At 39.9% G+C, this 22,661-nt stretch overlaps 2 protein-coding genes across 3 annotated transcripts in view; one reads left to right on the top strand and one right to left on the bottom strand.

Annotated features, from left to right (window-relative positions):
• The window catches only part of mtd (TLD domain-containing protein mustard), a 573,843-nt gene that overhangs the window by 530,236 nt on the left and 20,946 nt on the right, over positions 1 to 22,661 (bottom strand). Inside the window, exon 3 of one of the 2 annotated variants that reach the window (XM_072302178.1) lies at positions 5,416 to 5,790. In XM_072302178.1, coding sequence (XP_072158279.1) covers positions 5,416 to 5,501 — 86 coding nt within the window. In that variant the 5' untranslated portion in view covers positions 5,502 to 5,790. Of the gene's footprint in view, positions 1 to 5,415; positions 5,791 to 22,661 lie in introns of those variants that run through there. The other variant, XM_072302170.1, reaches the window with a different exon arrangement.
• On the top strand, positions 19,536 to 21,730 carry LOC109031882 (uncharacterized). Its single transcript, XM_072302182.1, has 3 exons — positions 19,536 to 19,903; positions 20,745 to 20,824; positions 21,289 to 21,730. The coding sequence occupies exons 1-3, from the start codon at positions 19,609 to 19,611 to the stop codon at positions 21,298 to 21,300; spliced, it is 387 nt and encodes a 128-aa protein (XP_072158283.1). The 5' UTR covers positions 19,536 to 19,608; the 3' UTR covers positions 21,301 to 21,730.

Consider the following 22,661-nt stretch of genomic DNA (forward strand, 5'->3'; position numbering starts at 1 on the left):
CGCTACGATTTGATCTTTGTTCACCTTTCAGCCCGTTACGAAAATTAACCCCCTCCCCTTTGAAAGCTGGTATTTCTCATTAATGCGGCAGATCTCCACAGTTCTGGAAGATCCTGTTATTTCACTCGGATTCGAGTGGGAGGCAATGATCAATTTACATTTAAATGGACCACGAAGAGAGCGGCTAACAGTGAAGCGAGTCGATGAGAAAGGTCGGACATAATTTAGAAAGTTTAAAAGCTCATATCTTCGTTAATACAAGATGTAGGGGTTTCAAAGTGGTTTTATTGGTTTCCTCGTAAGATTTCCTGTTAACATCACCCTATAAGATTTATAATAGGACGAATTAAATATGAAAATTCCTACTTTCGGTGAAAAATTTCTCGTCCGATTTTCCTCGGTGGCTCGTTCCGTTGTGCGGCGGAGACAAAACCCCCGCTGGATAAATTATGCAATGGCGGAGGACTCAGAGCATCGGGTTCCCACTTCGGGGTTCCGAGAACGCGATCAGGGGTTCCTGCTCCTTGTTTTATTATTTCTCAGCTTAATTTAGAGTCTCAGCCTCGTCGTCTTGCAAGGCTCCGAATAAATCAATTTAGTCCCTATCCGAATCGGAAAGTAAACATTCCGTCGTGTCGCCTCTGACTCTGTTAGTTCATGAATAGTTCTTCTCCGAAAGTAGGATGCCGCTTTTCCTGTTCTATACTGCCGTGCTATGGAAGAACGCCGTAGGAGCCTTCAAACGTTGCCAAGTTCCCTTCGAAATAAACCGAATTTAATGGGAAAAAGTGTGAATATTTCCCCCCTTTTCATGCAATTTAGTACGCAATTCAATCTGAAATATCTAGAAATTTCAAGGTAAAATAAGCATGAATTTTGTCAAAAATTCATAATTTATCTCGGGAATTTGGCAACTCTCGGAATCCGTTTCCGTAGCACGCACTGGAAAAAAACACATTGGATCTAGAGTCCAGACTCTTAAAAACATCGACAAGAAAAAGTACTCTTGATTCAATCAGAATCTAGCCTAAATTAAGAACCAAGCCTCTTAATTTGAGCGGATTTCCTTTTGATTTAAGCTTAAATCTGATTGAATCAAGAGTATTTTTTCTTGTCAATGTTTTCAAGAGTCTGGACTCTAGATCCAATGTGGTTTTTTTTCCAGTGCGGCAGTATAGAGCATGGACTCCAGCGAGAAAATGATAAGACTAACGGAAACAAACACCTAACGGATAAGAGCACGGGAAAGGACGCGCATTGATGAAGGCGCGGCGCAGAGATACAACTATTCGTGCTTGATCGATGTCCGTGTTGCGTCTGCAAAATTGAAGGCGCTATGGCGCGAGGCGTGACTCGCAGTCCTTCGCTTTGTGCTCCCGATGAGGTGTCGCTCGGATTCGGCAGGAAAGTTGGGAAATGGGGCCCGATTATGTATTTCCTATCTTTGGCTTTTTTGTTCACGTAGCCTTCGAAGCACTACTACAAAAAATACCGACGGAAACAAACGCAACGCAGAAATAGAGCACGGAAAAGGTCGCGCGTTGATGATGACGCAGAGGTTTAGACAGCGTTGACACTCAACTTTTTCTTTTCTTTCACTTTGACGTCTGATTTTTTATAGGTATTTGTAGGCCTATGTCTAAAACTCGTACGTACCGGCGCCATAACCCTCCCCTTCCCTTTCTTGAAAAAGATACTCAGGTTAATTTGATCCGGCTCGGGATTTCTAGGTGAAGTTGTCAAAAAAAAAAAAAAAAAAAAACGTGGCACTCGATTTCCCTTTTTTAAATGCGATGCCTGATTTTTTTTACAATGAACTTTTAGGCCTATATCTAAAACTCATATATATCAGTCCTGTACAACCTCCGGGATAAAAATTTTAGCGTCCGTCAATTTGACCCGACGTAGGCATCTAAGGCATCTAAGGGTTAAAAGAATCAGACCTCTGACATACACTAGATCTATCAAAACGCAATAAACGCAGAACAGATGGTAGCTGTACCTTCGGCTCAGGGTGCATCAAACAAATGAAAATTTGAAATATCGCTGTCTGCAGGTAGCAAATGGTGCAACTTGGTAAAAAAAAACAAGTTTACTAAAATTTGGGTTGATTTCATCCATTTTTGCTGGTGCCAAATGTAAATTCTATGATGAATCTGTGATCTTCAAGTTTAAACCTCGATGTTTTACCAGAACGAGATACGCATTTCTGAACTTAATCCCGAGGTACGCGAAAAAAATCCTACTGTTTTAGGTGACTTCCCGACTTTTTTCGATTATAGTCTCTTGCTGGCAGATAGACGACATCCTCAACAACACGTTTATGCAGCTAACTCAAAACTGTCAAAAATTGACATACTCACTTCTGCACTTTCACTATCGGTATGCTCCTCCAAGAGCAGCTGCAGACTAAAAGGACCGCGTTTAAACAGAGAGGAACCACGCCACATCAGCTTTTGCGAAATTTAATCGAGCAATTTAATTTTCTATATGGAATCTTTGGTGCGGATTTTTTTTTTGTTAATCTTCATGGACGTTCTTTTACATAAAATCAACTTGCTATGCTAAATTTGGTAATAACTGAAGTGGCTTTGTTCCTTTTCTGCTAAACACGGTCAAAAAATCATTGAAAGTTCAATCCCACGTAATTTCATCAACGATTCTCGGAAAAATGGACGTCGTTCAAACCTCCATGGACCCGATTTCGGTCCGCGTTCGTCCAACGTGCGGCAGCGGGTGAGACTTAAGAGGTCCCGAAAGAGGGATTCAATTTAATCGTAATCTGGTAAACAGCCCCAAGGATACCGTTCATTTTGTATTCATTCACGGGAATGTCGGAAACACCTGCAAAGTGAGCGCTTGGCGACAGAGGAAGGGGGGAGGGTGGCGATCTCACGACGAGAGAAATGTGGAGCGAGCAGATTGAAAATTATTATTATTCGTTGTCAACTTGTGCAACCCTACCGCTGGATACCGCCCCGGTCTCCAGTTTCAAAGGGATATCCGTGCTGGAGCCCGATGACTGAAGGTGAGAACTTTCTGCCGCATTCTCTAATTTCCAGTGGTGGGCGATTCTACACACCGAACCGTCGTTTTGATGTTTGTAATATCGTCACCTTCCGCCCAAAGTATCAAAAGCGCCATGCGACGTTTACAAATTTCCGCCGCCATTTTATTTTTTTACCGAGAAATTGTTCAACGAAGCTGTCCGAACATTTCACCGAATTTTCTTCGGGCTGCTTATAAAATTCGGCGACATTTTCAAATAGATTCAACCATCAATTTTTCTGTAAAAAAATAAAGTGGCGGCGGAAATTTTTAAGGATTAAGGATTTAAGGAATTGACGTTGAGTAGTTTTCCATTTAAAAAATAAAGTCTGAAAGGGAGTCTGCAACATCGCAAACTGAGATAAGTGGTTTGGAAGTTTCACCGTTAATATATTAAAAATTCAAACGTGTGAATTCATTAAACGCGAAAAAGATGTATAGATGTTAAACACGCACACCATAATGTCGCTTCGCTGACATAAGGACTTAACTACACATTGAGATGAGTCCAGAAAAGCATTGGATTTTATGGAGGACAGGGTTCTTTTCAGATGTAGTTACGTTCTTATATCAGGTAGGCAACGATATATGAAACGCTGTTTTTGGAGCTTCTAGAGCGTCTCTGCTGATGCCGCTGCGCTGAGCCATCGGGATTGCGAAAAAGCCTTCAATTCTTCGTGTAGGCAATTTCACGACTTCGGAGCAGTAATAGTTGTATGTTTCGATTGCTGCGTGAACCATTTGAATGACATGCTCAGTCGGAGACTTCTCAAACGAAAAATTTTTGGCTTGTGTTGTATTATGCATTATGGTACAAAATGATGAGTTACACTAACAACAGAGCATATTTTATTCGGACTTGATTTTTCGATATACACAATACTGAACCTGAAACGAGCAGCGATTTACACAAGAAATGAAACGTCTGCGTTGGGCATTAACTATTGATAATGATTTGGAATCATTTTTCGAATTACACAATACTGAACCTGAAACGAGCAGCGTTTACACAAGAAATGAAACATCTGCGTTGCGGGCATTAACTGTTATTGATGTTTTAAGATTATAATGGCGTTTTTGAGTGTTTACTACCACTTTAAGGAGAGTCCCCTACCAGTAAGTTATTTTAAGCGGACTGGTTATTCCGAGAGTTTTCTCGTATGTTATGCTCCTTCTCTCGCACATGACAATGCTCATTTATATATTAATAGCTTGAAGGAAGTATTCACTGATCTCCTATGGGGAAGTTTCAGAGTATCAAACGTGACATGAACACTGCGATTAAAATCCCCAAATCAGCAAATTTAAAATTTGAATTTCAACTTGGTCTAAAAATATCAGGGAATAGGCGTGCGCAATTTGAGATTAAACTTCTAAGCGAAATAGCATGAATATTACTCGTTCTAAGTTTTTGACAATATAGAACCAATATTTTGTAAGCCCTTGAATCATTTATTTTGAGTCCATTAGTTTTGAATTATAACAGTGATCTCGTGATATCAATCATGATCTTGAATTCTTAACTCTTTAATATTAAAGTCAAATAGACGGGATTTATTACTTTTCAATGTAGTAGTAGGCCTTTAAGGGCAAATTTCGGTGAACATCTCCGATAGAATCGCCTCCTTTTAAATGGCATCGACCTCAATTTTCTGAGTGTTAAAGGGGAGGAGCAAGAGCTGTGCTGCTAGATTTTAATAGTACGATGAAATTAATAAATCATACATTTAAGTAGTAGAAATTTAAATTTTTGACTCTCGAAATTTCTTTAGTTTTTTTTAAGTACAGACTGAGCACTACTTTCTGATCTTGCAAACACATTCATTCCAGCGCCAATTGGAAGGAGTTGATAGGAGAGGTCGGTCACGGCATTTTTGGCTAAAATTTCAAATTTTTATATTCATTTTGTCACAAATTCAATTATTAAGAGTGTTTCTGGGAGAAAATTCCACGAGAAAACGAATGAAACCACTTTTAAACGTTTCTGTTTCATATTTTCAAGAAGATAAGCTTTCAAAGTTTCCAGATTTTGTCTAAGCTCTTCTATTGACTTCACTGGAAAAGAAGTCGCTTGGATCTAGAGTCCAGACTCTTAAAGACATTCACAAGAAAAAATACTCTTGATTCAATCGGACTTTTTGCTTGAATCAAAAGGAAATTCGCTTAAATTAAGAGGCTCGGCTCTTTGATTCAAGGAAAAATCGGATTAAATCAAAAGTATTTTTTCTTGTCAATGTTATTGAGAGTCTTGACTCTAGATCCAATCGACTTTTTCTTCCAGTGTAGGTCCAGTGTGCAGCGACTCGAATTATTGACGCAAAATTGATTACAAACTTGGAGGGAATAATAACAAAGAATCTGACTTACTGCCAAGTAAGAGTGGTGGAGAAGCCTTCCCGGAGACGATCCTTGAGGGACCGCTGTCTGGAGGGTCCTCCTGTGAAGGCAGCCATTAGAACGTGTTGTAACCAGCCGTAGTCGAGCACAGTTGCATGTTAGGTTCGGTGAAAATTTGGGAGGCCCGGGAGAGGAAACTCTAATTAACTCGCGTCGTCACGCGAACCGCGGTTTCAGAATATTTTCGCTGGGAGGGGACTTTTTTCCGGCGAAAGACTTGGAAGATCAGAAAAGGTGAGGATGAAGGAGGATGATAGAGGGACTGAGGAAGAAGAAAGTAGGGGAGAGAGGGCTGAAGAACTACGAACTACGTGGATGGTCAACTAAACCCGCATGGCTTCGTATCTGAAACAAAAGAAATTTACAATGGTTATGAGAATGTTTCTGCTGCACTGCCGTACTAAGGAAAAACGCCGTATGAAGGTTTAAGAGTTGCCAAATTACCTCAAATTAAATGTTCATTTGCAGGATTTGTGAATATTTCTTTATGAAATTTACAGATAATTTAGATCTGATTACTAATAAAATTCTCTAAAAAGTTGGAAGAAAAATATATCCACTAATTTCCCTTATTATTCGTATTTTATTGAAGGAAATTTGGCGACGTTTATATTATGTTTAAGACAAGCCAAGACAAAAGGAACTTCAGCACGTCGATAAACTCAAAATTGAGTCATTGGAATCATTGAATAGAGGAGTGGTCGGTGTGAATATTTTCAAATTATTGCGTCAAAATAAACCGAAATTTTGATGGTTTGAAGACTGAGGTGACGATTCGATAATCAATCAATAAAGCGATTTTCAGCCTTTTCAATTGCAGTTGAACTCAATTTTAGCCTTATACATTTTCTACAAGTTGCCGTTTTCCTGCCACAAGGTTGCGATTCCAAAAAATAGAGGTGAATTCAGTATTTTAGGGAATTTTTTTTGTCTTTCACCCTCTTCTCTCAGTGTCTTTGGCGTAACTTTACCTTAAAATAATCGCTAATTCTGACTTCTCGAAGGTGGTTCACTGGAAAAAAAAACCACATTGGATCAAGAGTCCAGACTCTAGGAAAAAAGGCAAAGAGTCTGGGAATTCAGGGCGCACACTGAACACTGGAAAAAACAACACATAGGATCCAGACTCTTGAAAACATTGGCAAGAAAAAATACTCTTGATTCAATCGGATTTTTGCTTGAATCAAAACGAAATCTGTTTAAATTAGAGGCTTGGTTCTTTATTTAAGCTAGATTCTGATTGAATCAAGAGTACTTTTTCTTGTGGATGTTTTTAAGAGTCTGGAATCAAGATTCAATGTGTTTTTTTCCACCGTTTGTAGAATAAACTGAAGCAGCGGTTGATTTTTTCTGGAATCAACGGGGCTACATTCACTTGAATAAAATCCTCGCCTCCTGGTATAACGGAGCTCTGGAGTGTAAAATAATTTCACGAGATTGAAATGCGAGCCATCACGCCGGCGGCATCAATGAAACAAACCTATACGACTCACACCACCGTGCCATTAAACAACTGCACACCATATAAGGTTTCAATGGGACAAACGCGGTTCTTACTCAGAGAGGTATGGGAGCCTTGAGCGTGTCACCAAACGTGAGCCGGCTCGCTACGTGCCGACCCTCAATCAAAGCCAGCGCGAAATTTGAATGAAAAACAAGGCCGCAACTCATAATGGCGCCGGAGCCATAATCCGGGGCGAGATTCCCTCATTAACACCAAAAAATGTGTTTATCTTGTTTGCCTAAGCCCGCGGAGCTTATAAACTGCTTTACAGTTGATTACTCAGCGTAATGCCGGAATTCCGACCAGTATTAACCGAAGCAATCTGCTGAGTGGGTATTTTTGAGCCCCTCCCCTTGAACCCCTCCCCGGCGTGGCGCGTTCATTACAGAGCGGGTGATAGGGGCCGTTAGGGTCGTTGGGTTCGAATTACTGCCACCGCCGCCACCAGTCACCGTGATTTATGATGCGTGTGCGAAGGTGGCCTACCCACCGCGGCGCTGCGGCGTAATTTATGGCCCGGATGAATGGCTCCTCTGCGTATCGCGTCCCCCGCGCGGCTTTCATGTAGTTTTCGGCTGGTTTCACTGCCCGGAAGGCCCGCCTCGGTCAGTCCGTGCCCGGAAAATTTTGAGCGGGGGTTGGATTATATCCTCCATTTAGTGGTCAAGGTCCCGCTGACTACGCGGAAAAACGCGGGACAGTGGGTCGGGAAAGCGCCCGAGTTTACGTGAGATAATCGTGTGAGTCGGCAATCACATCAGTGGCGTGGCGTGAATTGCGATACATCGATTGTTATGCCATTTAAACCTATGAAAAAGGATCGATAAACAGGGTATTCGCAACGAACAAACCTACAAACCTAAGTGGATACTTCCCGCATTGCACAATGCTTGAAGTATCCACTTAGGTTTGTAGGCGCCAATGCGCGTTCCCGTTCCGCGCTGGCCGCCCGCCCGCCGTGCGATGGCGACTAAAGCAACTACCTATTTCACAACAGAGGTGTTGCACAGTATTATACGAAATTGAACGTATTAAGAATGACAGGCATCCTTTAAAAGTACAGATCTTTCCTTGCAAAATAAATCAAGATACTTATCGTACACTGGAAAAATCTAAGAGCCTTTAGCTGAGGCAAATATAGAGGTTTATCCGGTTCAGGTATAACAAGGTGGTAATTTCTTGAAAGATAATTAAGTCCTGTTACACCAAAGAGGTGTAGAGAGTTTTAGTGAATTTGTCTCATGGAATTGACGCTCCCCCATTTCTACCAAAACTCTTAACTGTATATTATTCTCCGTTGGACCAAACACACAAATTAAAAAAACAAGCAAACCCTCATTCTTCCAAGATATTTTACATTTTCATCAAAAATTGTCGTGAGCAATTGTCGTTTGTATTTATATGTGGGCCAATTAACTTTGGGTCTCAACTGGCACGTGGACCAAAACTCCCGTGCCGAAAAAACGCGTGGACGTAAATTACTGGAAAAAACAGGTGCGCGGACAAAAAATCGTTGACAAAATGTCCTATAACCGTTGCCCGAGTTAACCTCACGCCTTTTTATCCGAAAAAGTTGGCCGCACTGATTTTCCTCCATTAAAAGCTCTTATAAAGATCAGTTGAAGGTTGGACAGGCTGTCTTACCTACATACTGCCGCGCTGAGGAAGAGCGCTGTCAGAACATTCGAGGGTTGCAAAATTTACTTCGATAAAATGTATATTTTTGCGGACAGTTACGCATATTTCTCTTTGAAATTTTCAGATGCTTTAGAAAAAATTGTGAACAAAATTCTCTGAAAAATTGGAGGAAAAACATTCAGAATTTCTCAATAAATTTGGTTTTTATTGACGGAAATATGGTGGAGGTTGAAGGCTCATAAAACGTTCTTCCTTAACAAAGCGGTATACGGATCGATTCAGCTATTGGCGTAATGGAGAGTTTGCACACACAAATTATATTGCTTCATCTGAGAGTGCCTAATGAGCTGAGTTCGCCTCATTTTTCATAATTCTTTTCGGACATGGGGAATTGGAGAAAAATATATTTAAAAGTGAGAAAATGTGCCGCCTCATCTAGCGGCATTTCTATTTGAGCAAGGCAGAATGTATTTTAGCAGATTAGGTTATTTTGTCATATTTCCTCCAATAGTTGTCCAATTTAGAAACCAAGGATATCCTCGTTCTCAGTTTTCCCAGCAGTATCATTTTAAAGATTACATTAAAATTCACAAAATTTAAGACATCTGTGAATTCTCTATCAGTGGACTCTGATTTCACCACCTCAAAAGCGCAAATCTCCAGTCGCGCTTTTGAAACTTCACCGATTCCTCTTGTAACATCGCGAAAACCGTCGAAGAAATGTTTTTCCATTTGAAACGCGGTTGGATTGTTGGTAACATTGAAAGTCGTTTGTTTGATGAAAATTTGATTAAACATTGGTACGGCAAAAACTCCAGTGGCGTGGCGTGGCGTAAACGATCGATTATCGATATTTCCCCATTTGAATCCGTGGTGAAGAATCGATTATTAAGGTTTTCGCTACGAACATCCTATTAATCGATCCTTTTCCGTAGTTTAAATGACAGATAAATCGATATATATCAAAGCACGCCACGCCACTGAAAAACTCGCACTCTCGTAATGATCGTTCTTTCCGAAGATGAAAATGGTGTTCGGACGATTTGCGTGCGTCGAACCGCGATCTATATTCCTGTTAATATTTTTTACTACCTTATATTTTTTATTCATATATATTTTTTTTTGTTCTCATCTATTTTTTTTCCTTAGACTACGATCTGAGCATGAGACCGTCAACCCGTGTACAAACACGCACGATCACGCTTGTGGCTTTGTACCTGGAACGCTCTGGTCTGGTTTAATCACAATTTGGTTTTTGTTTTGCGGTGAGGATCACGTCCGTTTTTTTCTTTCATTTTAGTCGCAGAGAGTAACGGATAAACTTTGAAAAAGTATGAAATGTCAAAAAACCGTTTCTTTTCAGGCGGGGTGCGTTTCGGAGCTCAGAGCTCCATCATCAGTCAGCAAAAACTAAAGTGAATTTTTTATAATGATTTGACTTGTAGCGCTGCCCCCCACGAAGTTTCTACATATAATGAAATGTGCTTGCAATTTCTCTCGTGACGGGGGAATTCTTTATTCACCAAATTGAGTGTACCGTTGCTTATTTATTCAGCCTGTAGAACTTTACGAGTCTGTGAATTTAAAAAAAACTGTCAAAAGATGCTTTATCACCGCGTTGATGATATTTTTACTTTAAATCTAAGGGGCAAATATAATCCGATGTATGATTCAATTTCAACGAGGAACAATGCAGCAGATAGATTTCCAAAATTGTCTTGTTGAAGTTGCTCTTTTTGTTAGACCAAATGAGGACCTCCTCAAACTCGGAGAAGAAACCATCCATTTTTCCAGGTCATTTGCTCATGTCATTAAATTATTCCTATGGCGTCAGTTGATTTTAGCTGATGAAAATTTGCATTAGGATTTTCCGAATTGACTTATTGCTTAGTGCTTTTTTTCACTTAAGCAGCACGAGGAGATTGGATCAATATTTTTTATGAAAGCGTAAGTTTAATGGATTTGTACATGGACGGAGTACCAAGAAAGCCTCTTGCATAAGTTTTGACTGATTCATCATTTCGTCATAATTGCTCATGCCATTAAACTATCTCCATGACGTCAGGTGCTTATAGCTGATGAAAATTTGCATTAGGATTTTCCGAATTGACTTAATGCTTAGTGCTTTTTTTTCACTTAAGCAGCACGAGGAGATTGGATCAATATTTTTTATGAAGGCGTAAGTTTAATGGATTTGTACATGGACGGAGTACCAAGAAAGCCTCTTGCATAAGTTTTGACTGATTCATCATTTCGTCATAATTGCTCATGCCATTAAATTATCTCCATGACGTCAGGTGCTTATAGCTGATGAAAATTTGCATTAGGATTTTTTCGAATTGACTTAATGCTTAATGCTTTTTTTCACTTAAGCGCCAAGAGATGGGAGATCGAATCAAGTCAAATTGGATCAATATTCCTTATGAAGGCATAAGTTTAATGGATTTGCACATGGACGGAGTAACAAGAATAAGTTTTTGCATAAGTTTTGACTCTTGCATAAGTTTTGACTGATTTATCATTTCGTCATAAGAAATAAATTTTCCATGTCCCGGAAAAGAAAAGCTGTTAGAAGGGCTGCGAGAAATGTGAAGCGGGGAATAATATTTGCAATACTAAGAAAAAAATACTGTCGCAAATTATTATGCAAGTTTTGTTTTAAGAGACATATTATCGAGTACTAGGGGGTATGCGGTATGCTCCCAGGGCCAAGCCGTTACGCGATCCAACTCCAGGGGGCTTCGCGCCATTTTAGGCCCGTGAGTTAATCGAGGAACTATTGATCTCATATTGATAGCTGCAAAAATCATTAGAATCGCCCCGGTAGATCTTTAGAACTAACAGTGGCAAAACATGAAAATGCACTCTTTAAATGGGAGGATCCATAACATCATCCCGTAATATTAAAAAAAACCTGGTTCGTATTTCCAAAGTCCGAATAGAGTGAACTCATCGTGACTGTCGTCAGTCAGTAGGGGTAAATATGATAAACATTGACCCTGTAGAACGCAAGACCGAACTACGACAAAAATGAAAATTTAGCAGTTCAGAGAACTTAAATAAATGATCACGGAAAAATAGAAGTAGGGGATCACGACAGTCCCGACTGTTGGATGATATGGACATTTCCAACTAATTGTGGTAGCACCCCAATAAATTGCGGTACTACCAAAACTTAGATTGCGGTACTACCAAAACTTAAATTGCGGTACTAACAAAATTAATCGAAAATATCCTTATAATCCAACAAATTGGGGTAGTGCTGCAATTTTAGGGGATAACCTCTAACACTTTTTTCTCGTCATAACTTTTATAAAATGTTCAGAATTGTGACCTTAATATACGTCCATTATATGCATAAAACATATACATTACTCTTGGAAGCAATGAATGTTATTTAACTGGCTCTGTTACCAGGGGAGAGCGGCATTGTTGATTTCAGATAAACTCGCCTACTTTCCGCGACTGCTTCTTGGAGAGCTTCTCGCTGAAATGGCGAGGATGAAAGCGGGAGACGGAAAATTAGCTGACTCCTCGTTCGCGAGAGCTTGAAAAGGCGGCAGGCGGCTCTTGACAAGTTAAAGTCGGTACTTGGTTATCCATGACAAGGGGTACGCGAAAGGCACGAGAGCCCCCTTCCAACAGGAGGGGGGTGCCTTGTGATCTTGTCCTAAACAAGCCTCTCCAAGGTCTCCCCATATTTTGTCATTTCTCAACACTCGGACTGACTGACTCGCGATAGCGCGCAATTCCGCGAGCGCGATCCTCGAGTCAAATGGATCACGGTTTTTTTTCGAGAGTGGACATTCTTATATACCACTCTGCCGTGCTAAGGAAGAACGCCGTATGAACCTCCAGGCGTTGCCAAATTTCCTCTGATAAAATACGAATTTATTGGGGACATAGTAAATATTATTCTCCCGATTTTTCAGACTATTTTATTCGCAATTCAATCTAAAACAACTGAAGGTTTCAGGTAAAAATATGCTTAAATTTCGTCAAAAATACATGTTTTATCCGGGGAAATTTGGCAACTCTCAAATGTTCATACGGCGTTCTTCCTCAGCACGGCAGTACTGTCTTGCTAAGAAAATACGTCGTATGAACCTTCGAGAGTTGCCTAATTTCCCCGGATAAAACATGTATTTTCCCACTGAAAAAGAAGTTACAGGCTATATAGCCACACCGTCCGCGTTTCGGGCTCAGAGGCCGGAATTACTGGGTGCTGGAGCCGTAGTTTCGACTGCCCCGGGTGGTACAACCGGAACTTTCGGCCTCTGAGCCTGGAACGCGGACAGTATGTCTATACAGGGTGATCCAAAAGTCCCTTCCACCCCCTCTAACTTTTTACCTAATTGAGATAAAGATTTGAAATTTGGGGGATATTCCTAGGTCAAAGGGAGCTACTTTTTGGCCCCCCTAAAATTTTCAGGGGGGCCCCCCTTGGGGCGGTAACGGCCCCCAACTTTTAATTTTCAAATGGGAAGACCCCCTTTGTGATAGCTCGTTCGAAAGAGCATAAAAAAAGAAAACTTTTCGCGCAAACCCGAAGTCAATATCTCAAACCATTTCAAAATGGCGGCCGGTTAAAGTTCAAAATGGCCGAAAATTCACACCGGTTATTTGTCGATGGATTTGCGCGAAAATCGGTATGTAGGGGTATTATGACACGAGAAAAACGAATTTGACGTTAGATTTTCAAAAAAAATCAAAATTTCCAAAATGGCCGCCGGTTAAAGTTTAAAATGGCCGAAAATTGTCACCTCGGTTTTTTCCTGATGGATTTGCCTAAAACTTGGAATTTGAGAGTATTTTGGCATAAGATAAACAAATTTGAACTTAGATTTCTAAAAAAATCAATTTTTGGTAATTTTGAACTTTAACCGGCGGCCATTTTGGAAATTTTGATTTTTTTGAAAATCTAACGTCAAATTCGTTTTCCTCGTGTCAAAATACCCCAACACACCGATTTTCGCGCAAATCCATCGACAAATAACCGGTGTGAATTTTCGGCCATTTTGAAATTTAACCGGCCGCCATTTTGAAACGGTTTGAGATATTGACTTCGGGTTTGCGCGAAAAGTTTTCTTTTTTATGCTCTTTCGAACGAGCTATCACAAAGGGGGTCTTCCCATTTGAAAATTGAAAGTTGGGGGCCGTTGCCCCCCAAGGGGGGCCTCCCTGAAAATTTTAGGGGGGCCAAAAAGTAGCTCTCTTTGACTTAGGAATATCCCCCAAATTTCAAATCTTTATCTCAATTAGGTAAAAAGTTAGAGAGGGTGGAAGGGACTTTTGGATCACCCTGTATAGCCTGTAAGTGGGGCCTCCACGGCCGGAGTTTTTTTAAGCGTGCCAGTAGGGCTCGCTTTTTGAAATCACTCGGATGTACCATAGTACAGCACACCGATCAACCAATGCTATTCAACGGGCCGTCCAAATATTTTTTTCCTCGGACCCGTTTTCTTGTCTTTGAACCATTATACTGTCAAGCCCTGATGGTCTCTTACCAAAAAACCGAATGAACTGCTAATTGGGAACCCTTGAGAACATTTTCCTGTCAAAACCGTATTATTTCATTTGACAAAAACCTCATAGAAGCTTTCTTACGCTCGGAGGACTCAACTCTAGAACCTTCTTTCCCGCCAAAACTGTTTAGCCAATGAGCGTCTTGCACTGCAAGTGCAATCTGTGATGAGCCTCGTGACTCTTTATACCATGTACTAACCGTGGCCCCTGCAGAAATCCACTCAAACCACTGCAGTTATCTCCCGATATAGCTTTGGGTGTCAGGTTTCGAGCAAGGCAATAAAAGACGGCGAGGAGAGGGTCGCCTCGTCGAACCTATTATCTTCCACGCCCGATTAACCATTCACCGTGACGCCAGGATCCACCAAATTTTCACAAAAATTGTTTTCCGTCTATTTAGCGAGTTTTTCCTTACTTTCCGTTAAAATACAAATAAAAAGAGACCTCATTTGTAAAAATCGGCCGAATAGGAGAGAAGTTACAGTTCGAAATCCAAAGAGATTGGCTCAACGCGATTTCGATGCACGGCAGTTCGCCCAAATCACGGTCGTGCGAAATGCCGCATATCAGCTTAAAATCAAGATAATTGGACGGAATCTTTAAAATCAATTTACATGCAACGTTCATGAATCAATATTTTCTCCCAAATTTAGCAAAAAGTACCAATTGATGCAAATAACAAAGACGTGAAAATAGTAGGTATTTGTCCAACGTTTTAGTTATTCGGCACGCTTTTCCAACATATTCATGTTGGATTTTTCTGCTTGTTTTTTATTTCTTTTTCAGTGAAAGGATAGTTATGCATTTGTTTCCTTGAAATTTTCGGATCGGTATTTTAGATTGAATTGCAAACAAAATGGCCTGAAAATTTTGAATAAAAATATTTAAAATTTTAACAGTAAATTCGTTTCTTTATCGAAAAAAATATGGCAACGTCTGGAGGCTCGCACGGTGTTTATATGAGAAATCTTGATATAAGGAATCTACATGCGTCATGAAAGTAATTAACGTTTTGAAAATTGCTTGAAGTAATCAGAACTGCACGATCCATGACCGATTTTCCTGATATTTTCCAGGTTTTTCTGACGGTAGACACCGTGATGTTCTACTCCCCACCGAAAAAAGGATACTGTCTTAACATTCTGGCACAGCAGTAACTATAACAATGGAAAGATGTACAGCTAACTGTTGTGGCGGTAAACACAGCGTTTTGTGAGTTGTCGCATACTTTTTTACATCCAAAATGTTAAGTCAGCGTCCTTTTTTTCGATGCCGTGCTAACCGAAGACGTCGGTTGATTTTTCTCACTGTGTAGGCTGCACGCAACAACAGCTCCGTTAAGTTCACGAAAAAATTAAATTGCTGATTTAACATTTCAATTGCTACAAAATGTGACTGCAACGTTTCAACGTGGATTTTACAACAACAAAAATGCTACTTTAACCACTATTGTAAGCTAATTTAACTACGGGGGTGGTTAAAGTAGCATTTTTTTTGTTGTAAAATCTACATTGAAACACTGCAGTCACTTTTTGTAGCAATTGAATTGTTTAATCAGCAATTGAATTTTCTCCGTGTTTATTTTCCTCCGTTTTGAATTTGCGAGGAAAATGGAAAATCCGCGGGAAGGCGGCAGCAGCGTTGGAGGAGAGTAGCCGCCAGTGAACTGACACTCGGAAACCGGGACGTGTGAGCCACTCGAGCAAATGTGAAAATGAAATATTGAAAACCAAATGTATTCAAATTACAGAGCAATATTTTATCAGCTGCTTTGAAAATAAGATTTTCCTATCGCGATATTATTCGGCCCCTCCCCCCCGCCCCCGTCTCCCCGTCCCCGTCTCCCCGTCCTCCACCCCCCGCCCCCGCCCCCGAGTTCCTCTCGCAAGGCTCCTGAATAGCAGCTCGGCACATTTTACCGGGAAACTCGGTCATGCGAACTTCTTGAGGTCAGTGCGAAGAGCCGGATGGAAAAATAGCGGGATTGGGTCAATTTTTTTCTCCCCCCCCCCTCCCCATATTTTTAATCTGAATTCCTGAAAAAACGAACACCGGACATGCTAGGAAACGTTTATTAATTGAGTAACGTACTTTTTCGACATTTTAGCCCCCCTCCCCCTCCCACGGAGAAAAAAATAAGGTGGTCTCATTGCGGGGATGTTGGATTTTGTCGATGACGTAGGTCGATACGGAAGGTTTTATCATCGATTTTCTTGGAAATGGTGTCTTCTATGCATGGAAAAAAGTCACTCTATAATATAAAGTGTTTGAGATTATATCGTGAGTTGATCAACCCGATAAACGGACGTTATGGCCCGTTTTTCATTTTTGAATTTTGGATTCGACGGCTTATTGTGCCTACCTATTTCACGGGGTAAACAATCCTCAATATGCGACCTACCACCTCCTTTTTTCTCTTTGCCCCCCCACCCTCCCCCCTCCCCCTTGTAACGCTTCGTAACGCAACCCCGGGGTCCGGACCCTCCCTTAATAGTTACAACTCGTTTGACGGACTCTTCATTACAATCCTACAAACTATAGGAAACTGTTGATGTCCATGGATGATGGATGAAGTCAATGAAGGATTGTAGAACACAGAAGAGAGGAGTTCTAGGAACATTTTGGGGAAACATTACCGTCCACTTTTCACCTCTCGTAAGTTTCACTTAAAAATACTTTGGAAAAGTTTTCTCTTTTATAAATTTTCACAATTATTTTTACAGATTTGTCTTTTTACAATTTGCATGTTTTCCCCACAATCGTTGCTTTGAGGGAAAAATGCAAATTGATTTCCATTGTGAATTCTATCGACCAGTCTGAATTTTTTCCGCTTTTACGGAATGACGTCCATACGCTCACATCATTATACATCATTATATCTTTGACAGAATGACGTCCATACGCTGATATCATTATATCAGCGTATGGACGTCATTCTGTAAAATCAAGAAGGAAAAAAAAAAATTGGTCCTGTAATGGGGTTCTAGCACGTGTCAATGAATTTTGTTTTAAGTAATTCCTCTCATATGAAGCATTTCGCGAGAAACACGCGATATGACCTCTGCTTTTCTCTGAACTCAATTCCCTAGCTCTAAAAAAGTTCTCTAAGTTCAAGCCGTAATGAAGGAGATATTCCACGCAACATCGATAGTGCACCTCTGTATCTATTCGAACTCCTCATGCACAAATAGGGAGCAAATATCAGGACAGAGTAGCAGTGTTGCCGTGGTTCCAACTTTGGAGTCCCCGAACAGAGTGGAATCCATGATAATGTATTTTATCCCTATCTATACATGGAGAGTTTGACTAGATATGAAGATGGACTCCCGATGCAGCGTGGGATATTTTCTTCACTACGACCTCAACTTTGAGAGCTTTTTTTGAGCGTGGGAATTGATTTCAGAGAGGACCAGAGGCACCATCGTGTTTTTCGCGAAATTTTACAAAAAAAGTAGTATATAAATTGCATGTTTCTGACACATGCAAGAACTCTGTTTAATCCTATTGCGCAGTATAAAATAATAATATCTGCCGAATAGCATGATTGTGTCCAGTATTCATTGAAGTATCGCCCCTCCAGAGAAACGGTTACAGACGCCACGTGTGACGTTAGTTACGTTAGTGAATCCATACGTTTCTTCCATCTTGAATCCGCCACTAAAAGTAAGAGAGAAAATTCAAAACCTAGTAAGCGCCATGAGATTTTCCGAAGATGGTACAATTCGTTTTTTTTTCTCGCATGAAACAGGCATCAAGAGACATGCATAACACGATTTTTGTCATGAAAATAAGACCAAAATTTGGAGGAAATTCCAAACAGCGGGTGTGAAAATTGAATTAATTTACGTCGTTTTATAGTGTGGAACGCCATGCACAAGTTTGGCAACACCTTGGCGCTTACAAGGCTTGGAATTCGCACTCTTCAAATGTTGTGGCTTGAACGGCATGCAATGACGGCATGAAAAGTTGACTCCCTTTTAATTTCGACGAAATTTTTTTTACCTTTCTCGAAATAATCATTGGAAATTAAAAATGTGTTGACTTTTTCTTGTAAAATCACGCGACAGGCGGCCATGAATGATACATGACGTAAGCACAGAAAACGCATAGGCCTTGGATCTCGCATTACCAGGGGCTTCGGAGCCCATCAGCGAACCATTTACTTGCGCTCTGAAAATGCGGGTCTGGACGTAATCCCATAAATAGCCCTGACATTCCGGGGGCAACCTGCGAGACTGAGACCGCGGACCTACAAAGGGGCAAGGAAATGTAAGGTCGGGGGAGAGGAGGGGTGGGCTACGGAGAGAGGTCGAGTTAATTCAAAACGGAGGGACCAATTATGCAAACTCAATAAGTCTTACGAAGACCCTCATCGCGAGGCTTCGGTTGCAGGCGCAAAGGATGGTGAGGGAGGAAAAAGAGCGATTTTAGGCGCCATATCTTACTGGAAAAAGTATGATTTTTGTCGAATTCTCGATGAGGTCGAATGATTTATGACTCCAATTAAGGGCTTGGAGAACAAGTCACATAGGTGCAATTTTTGAGAAAAATGAGGATATTAATAAGTTCAAGTGAAACCAGTTTTAATGCATATTCTGTGAGAAATACACTCCCGATTTCCAATTTTTAAGCATCAATAAGTCAGTTTGAATTACATTCATCCATAAGGATCTATGTAATTTCAAACTTCAAACGCACGTATTTCTCTAAATAGCAAAAACTGCACTTATGACGCCTTTTCCTCCAAGCGCCTCAATTTAACTTTCCGTAACTGCAAGAGCTATACAAGGGGATAAGAGGCACACTAACGCAACAGCCCAAATTCATTAGGATAAAATACACGAATACACAAAAATTTGATTTACAAGGCTAAAAACAGAGTTTTAATCACAATAATGACGTATTGAGCCTATCACGCACACCCATTCTCAACTCGAACAATAGTTAAAATTTAATAAAACTAAAACAAGGGAATGAGCGTGCAACTGACCGAGGTGGGAATCAGTGCCAACTCCCTGCTGATTTTGGACGAGTTTGCAACCTAGGATTTTCCTACCCCGGTCTGTTGCATGCTCATTTCTGTGTTTCGATGTTTTGAATTTTAGCTTTTTGTTCCAGTTGAGAATGGGCATGTAATTGGCCTGAAATGTCCCGGTCGAGTTAATGCTCTGTTTTCAGCCTTGTAAACCAATTTGTTAGGCATTTTCTTTATATTATCGCTATAAAAGGGTGATTGTCGTTTCTCAGGTGAAATCAACTTATTTTTCAGTGTTTTCTCACTGGAGAGTTCAAGGATTATTCAATGTATGCCACGGGTATTGTAAAGAATAGAGTGGTAGCTCTTTATGAAACTAAACTGACATTAATGTGATATGTACGATACCACATTCCTAAAAAAATTATTGGTAAGAAGTCCCTATATACCACAGGTCATATTATCACTCTTCCATTAACTGTCCGGTTACAATCATCGACAAAAATCTTATCACCAAAGTATGTCATCATCATTATTCATGCCTTATGAGCATCATAATGTAAGCTTTCATCAAACAACCTTTGGAGTCAACAAATATTTATTCAGTTACGCCGACCAGTCTCTTAGTAGTGACTTCAAAGGACGATCAAAGTCGATTTTTCAATTGAATTTCTTAAGACAGCAGCAAAAAAAATACGCACATGTCTTCTCATACCACCACTCACAATCAAACTTCGTTAGAAACGTTACTCGGAATGAGCCGAGAGTGGTTCTTTGCATTGGCCTTTTTCATATTAGCCTCTTCGTGTTTGTTCGTAAGTAATTATGAGTATTTTCCCCCTATTGTTCAGAGAATATCGCACATAATTTAATCTAAAGCATCTGAAAATTAAAAAAAAATATATTTATAACTTTCCTCAATAATAATATTTTATCGGGGTAAATCCAACATTTGAATATTGTTCATGAGGCATTTTTCTTAAACGTGGTAGTCATGTTACCAACAGGACCGCGTTAAGCAGGAACGAACCAAGCCACATCAATTGTTGCCAAATTTAATTGGGCAATTGAATGATTTACATGAAAATGGTTGAGCAGATATTAGTGCAAATTTTAGTGCATTTTCAAATTCCTTACGATTTTCAAAGGAATCCGCACAAACGTTCGCTTGTCACAAATTAAATTGTCCAGTTACATTTGGCAAAAGCTGATGCGGCTTAGTTCCTTTCTACTAAACGCTATCCAACTTTCAGAAGCTTCGAATACAGTCCATGTAAATGTCTTGATAAATTGTCTGCATTGTGACGAGACCTTTTTGGACAAATCAGACAGAAAATCCTCTTAATATTTTACGACAATCCTACGAATTTTCAGACATGGAATAGTCACACAATTAGACGAATCCATGTGAAATGACGTTCTCCAATCCAAATAGCCTCCAGAGAACGATTAGTACGTGATAATAATTAAACATCCGATTCACTCATATAATCTTAGAAACGAGTATGATTTACTTCCTAAACAGTCTGAGTCGTGGACAACATTTTACAGCCTGTGAGCAGAACATGTTGAAAATTACCCATGATTATGTAAGGGATTTCATAGTATGGACATGCAAATATACACTCCTCTTTGTATACACGTTTATTTTTCCAGGCCAAATAACCCTTAAACATGCACTTATAAAATTCTGCCGGAAAAACTGTAGAGCGCGGTCAAATTTGTCTTCTCACAAGGTAGGTACGTCTAACATTCTTCCTTTCATTTTCAATAGATACATTACTCCAGTCTTGAACTTAATAATATTTTCCTCGAAACGCAATTTAGGGGCTGTCCTTGAATCATATCACATAATTTCCCCCAATTTTTGACCTTTTCTCTCCTTCCGATATTCTACTGTTACGCAAACCCGCAGTCCCCTAAAAATTAAGTTACACCGGCTTCGAATCCTCCCTTGTCTTATTTGTGTCTTTAAACGGGTAAAAAAATGACATTCATCTTTTTAAAATTGGGCTGAAAAATTAGATTTTAGGTTTAAAAATCTGTGCAAACGGATATATTTGGGCAAAAAAGTTTATCTGCAATGGGTTTCCTAAGTAGACAGAATATTATTTTGCGCGAATACACCCAAGTAATTTGCATTTAACAAGTAAAAATGTTACTTGTTTTCTTATGCCATTAATGTGTTTCTTTTTCTCAGGATATTCACTAGAAGTTAAGTGCCAATTAAGAGTTCTATGCTCAGTCGATCCAAGCAAATTTCACAACGGAGATGTTTTTTAATAAAATTACACAAGGAAAGGGAACCTCAGAAGAAATTTTCTTCGCAGGAAAACCTTTATTTTGTACTGTAATGACACGCATTAGTGAACTCACTTTCAGGCCCTCTCACCTTTGAGAAATTCTTTGCCTTGAGTCCTTTCAGAAGATCCTTGGTCACGCCTTTACACGTGCATATTTCTCGGCTTTCATTCATTTAAAAGTATAATCATGATAAAAATAAATTATATGCATGACAAAACATCATGATGCAAACGCTTCAACAACCGTTTGTCGATGTGTAAAATACTTAGATTGAGAATGCAACTGATGTATGAATTACGTGCTGAACATGCTTGAAAATTGAACATGTTTTCCGTCACCATGACAGAGTTCTTTTTTTACAACCATGGGAAAAAAATGGTAAATTCCCGCGGGAATATGACTGATTGAATCCTCTCCGTCTCATGTCCTTTTCGCTCTCTCGCTTGCAGGCGAGCAATTCTGCCATAGGAAAAACGCCACATGAACATTCGAGAGTTGCCAAATTGCCTTCGATGAAATGCTCATTTTTGAGAAAAGCTATGAATATTTTTCCTTGAAATTTTCGGGAACTTAGAATGAAATCGCAAACAAAAGTATCTGAAAAAATAAGAGGAAAAATATTTACAAATTTCCCCGAGAAATCGTGATTTACTAAAAGAAATTTGGCAACGCCTGAAGGTTCATACGACGTTTTTTGTTAGCACGGCAGAATTGGTTCGTCTGTGACGGTTGAATGGGAGCTCAAGCAATCGTAATTAAGGTTAACACTCGATTAAGACATTAGAATTAAATCAGCTACTCTCCGCTGAATGGTGGATGATGCGCAACTTGTTGAGCATAAGTCGCAAATGAAATTCGCCGAATGATGACAGACGAATGTCGGGAGTAGCACTCGCATGGCAAGTTTTTGCAAATTAGGTTAGGATAGCTGATTAACTGCTCAACTCGTTTAAACGTCAACTCAATATGGCGTTTTTCTTCAGCAAGGCAGCACGGCTGTTTCGACTCAGGCAAAAAAATTAAAGATTCACTGAAAAAAAATTCTCGGCATTTTTACCAAGGTCCGTTGGTACCTTTACCATCTCACTTTTTTTTACCAATTATTGGTAATTTTACCAAGACAGACTGGTAAGCTTACCTAAAAACCGGTATTTTTACTGTTTTTTTTAGGTAAGAGTACCACTTTTATTGGTAATCAATTCCCGGTAACTTTGCCATTTTATCTCGGTAATTCTACCACAGTCGATAAAAAATATCGGCGTTTTTACC

This window comes from Bemisia tabaci, chromosome 7 (genome assembly GCF_918797505.1).
Source record: "Bemisia tabaci chromosome 7, PGI_BMITA_v3".
In the NCBI taxonomy this organism is placed as follows: domain Eukaryota; kingdom Metazoa; phylum Arthropoda; class Insecta; order Hemiptera; family Aleyrodidae; genus Bemisia; species Bemisia tabaci.

Coding starts and splice junctions, on each gene's coding strand:
- LOC109031882 (XM_072302182.1), top strand. CDS start 19,609: ATGTCATCATCATTATTCATGCCTTATGAGCATCATAATGTAAGCTTT. Junction 19,904..20,744: donor TAGCCTCTTCGTGTTTGTTC/GTAAGTAATTAT, acceptor TTATTTTTCCAG/GCCAAATAACCCTTAAACAT.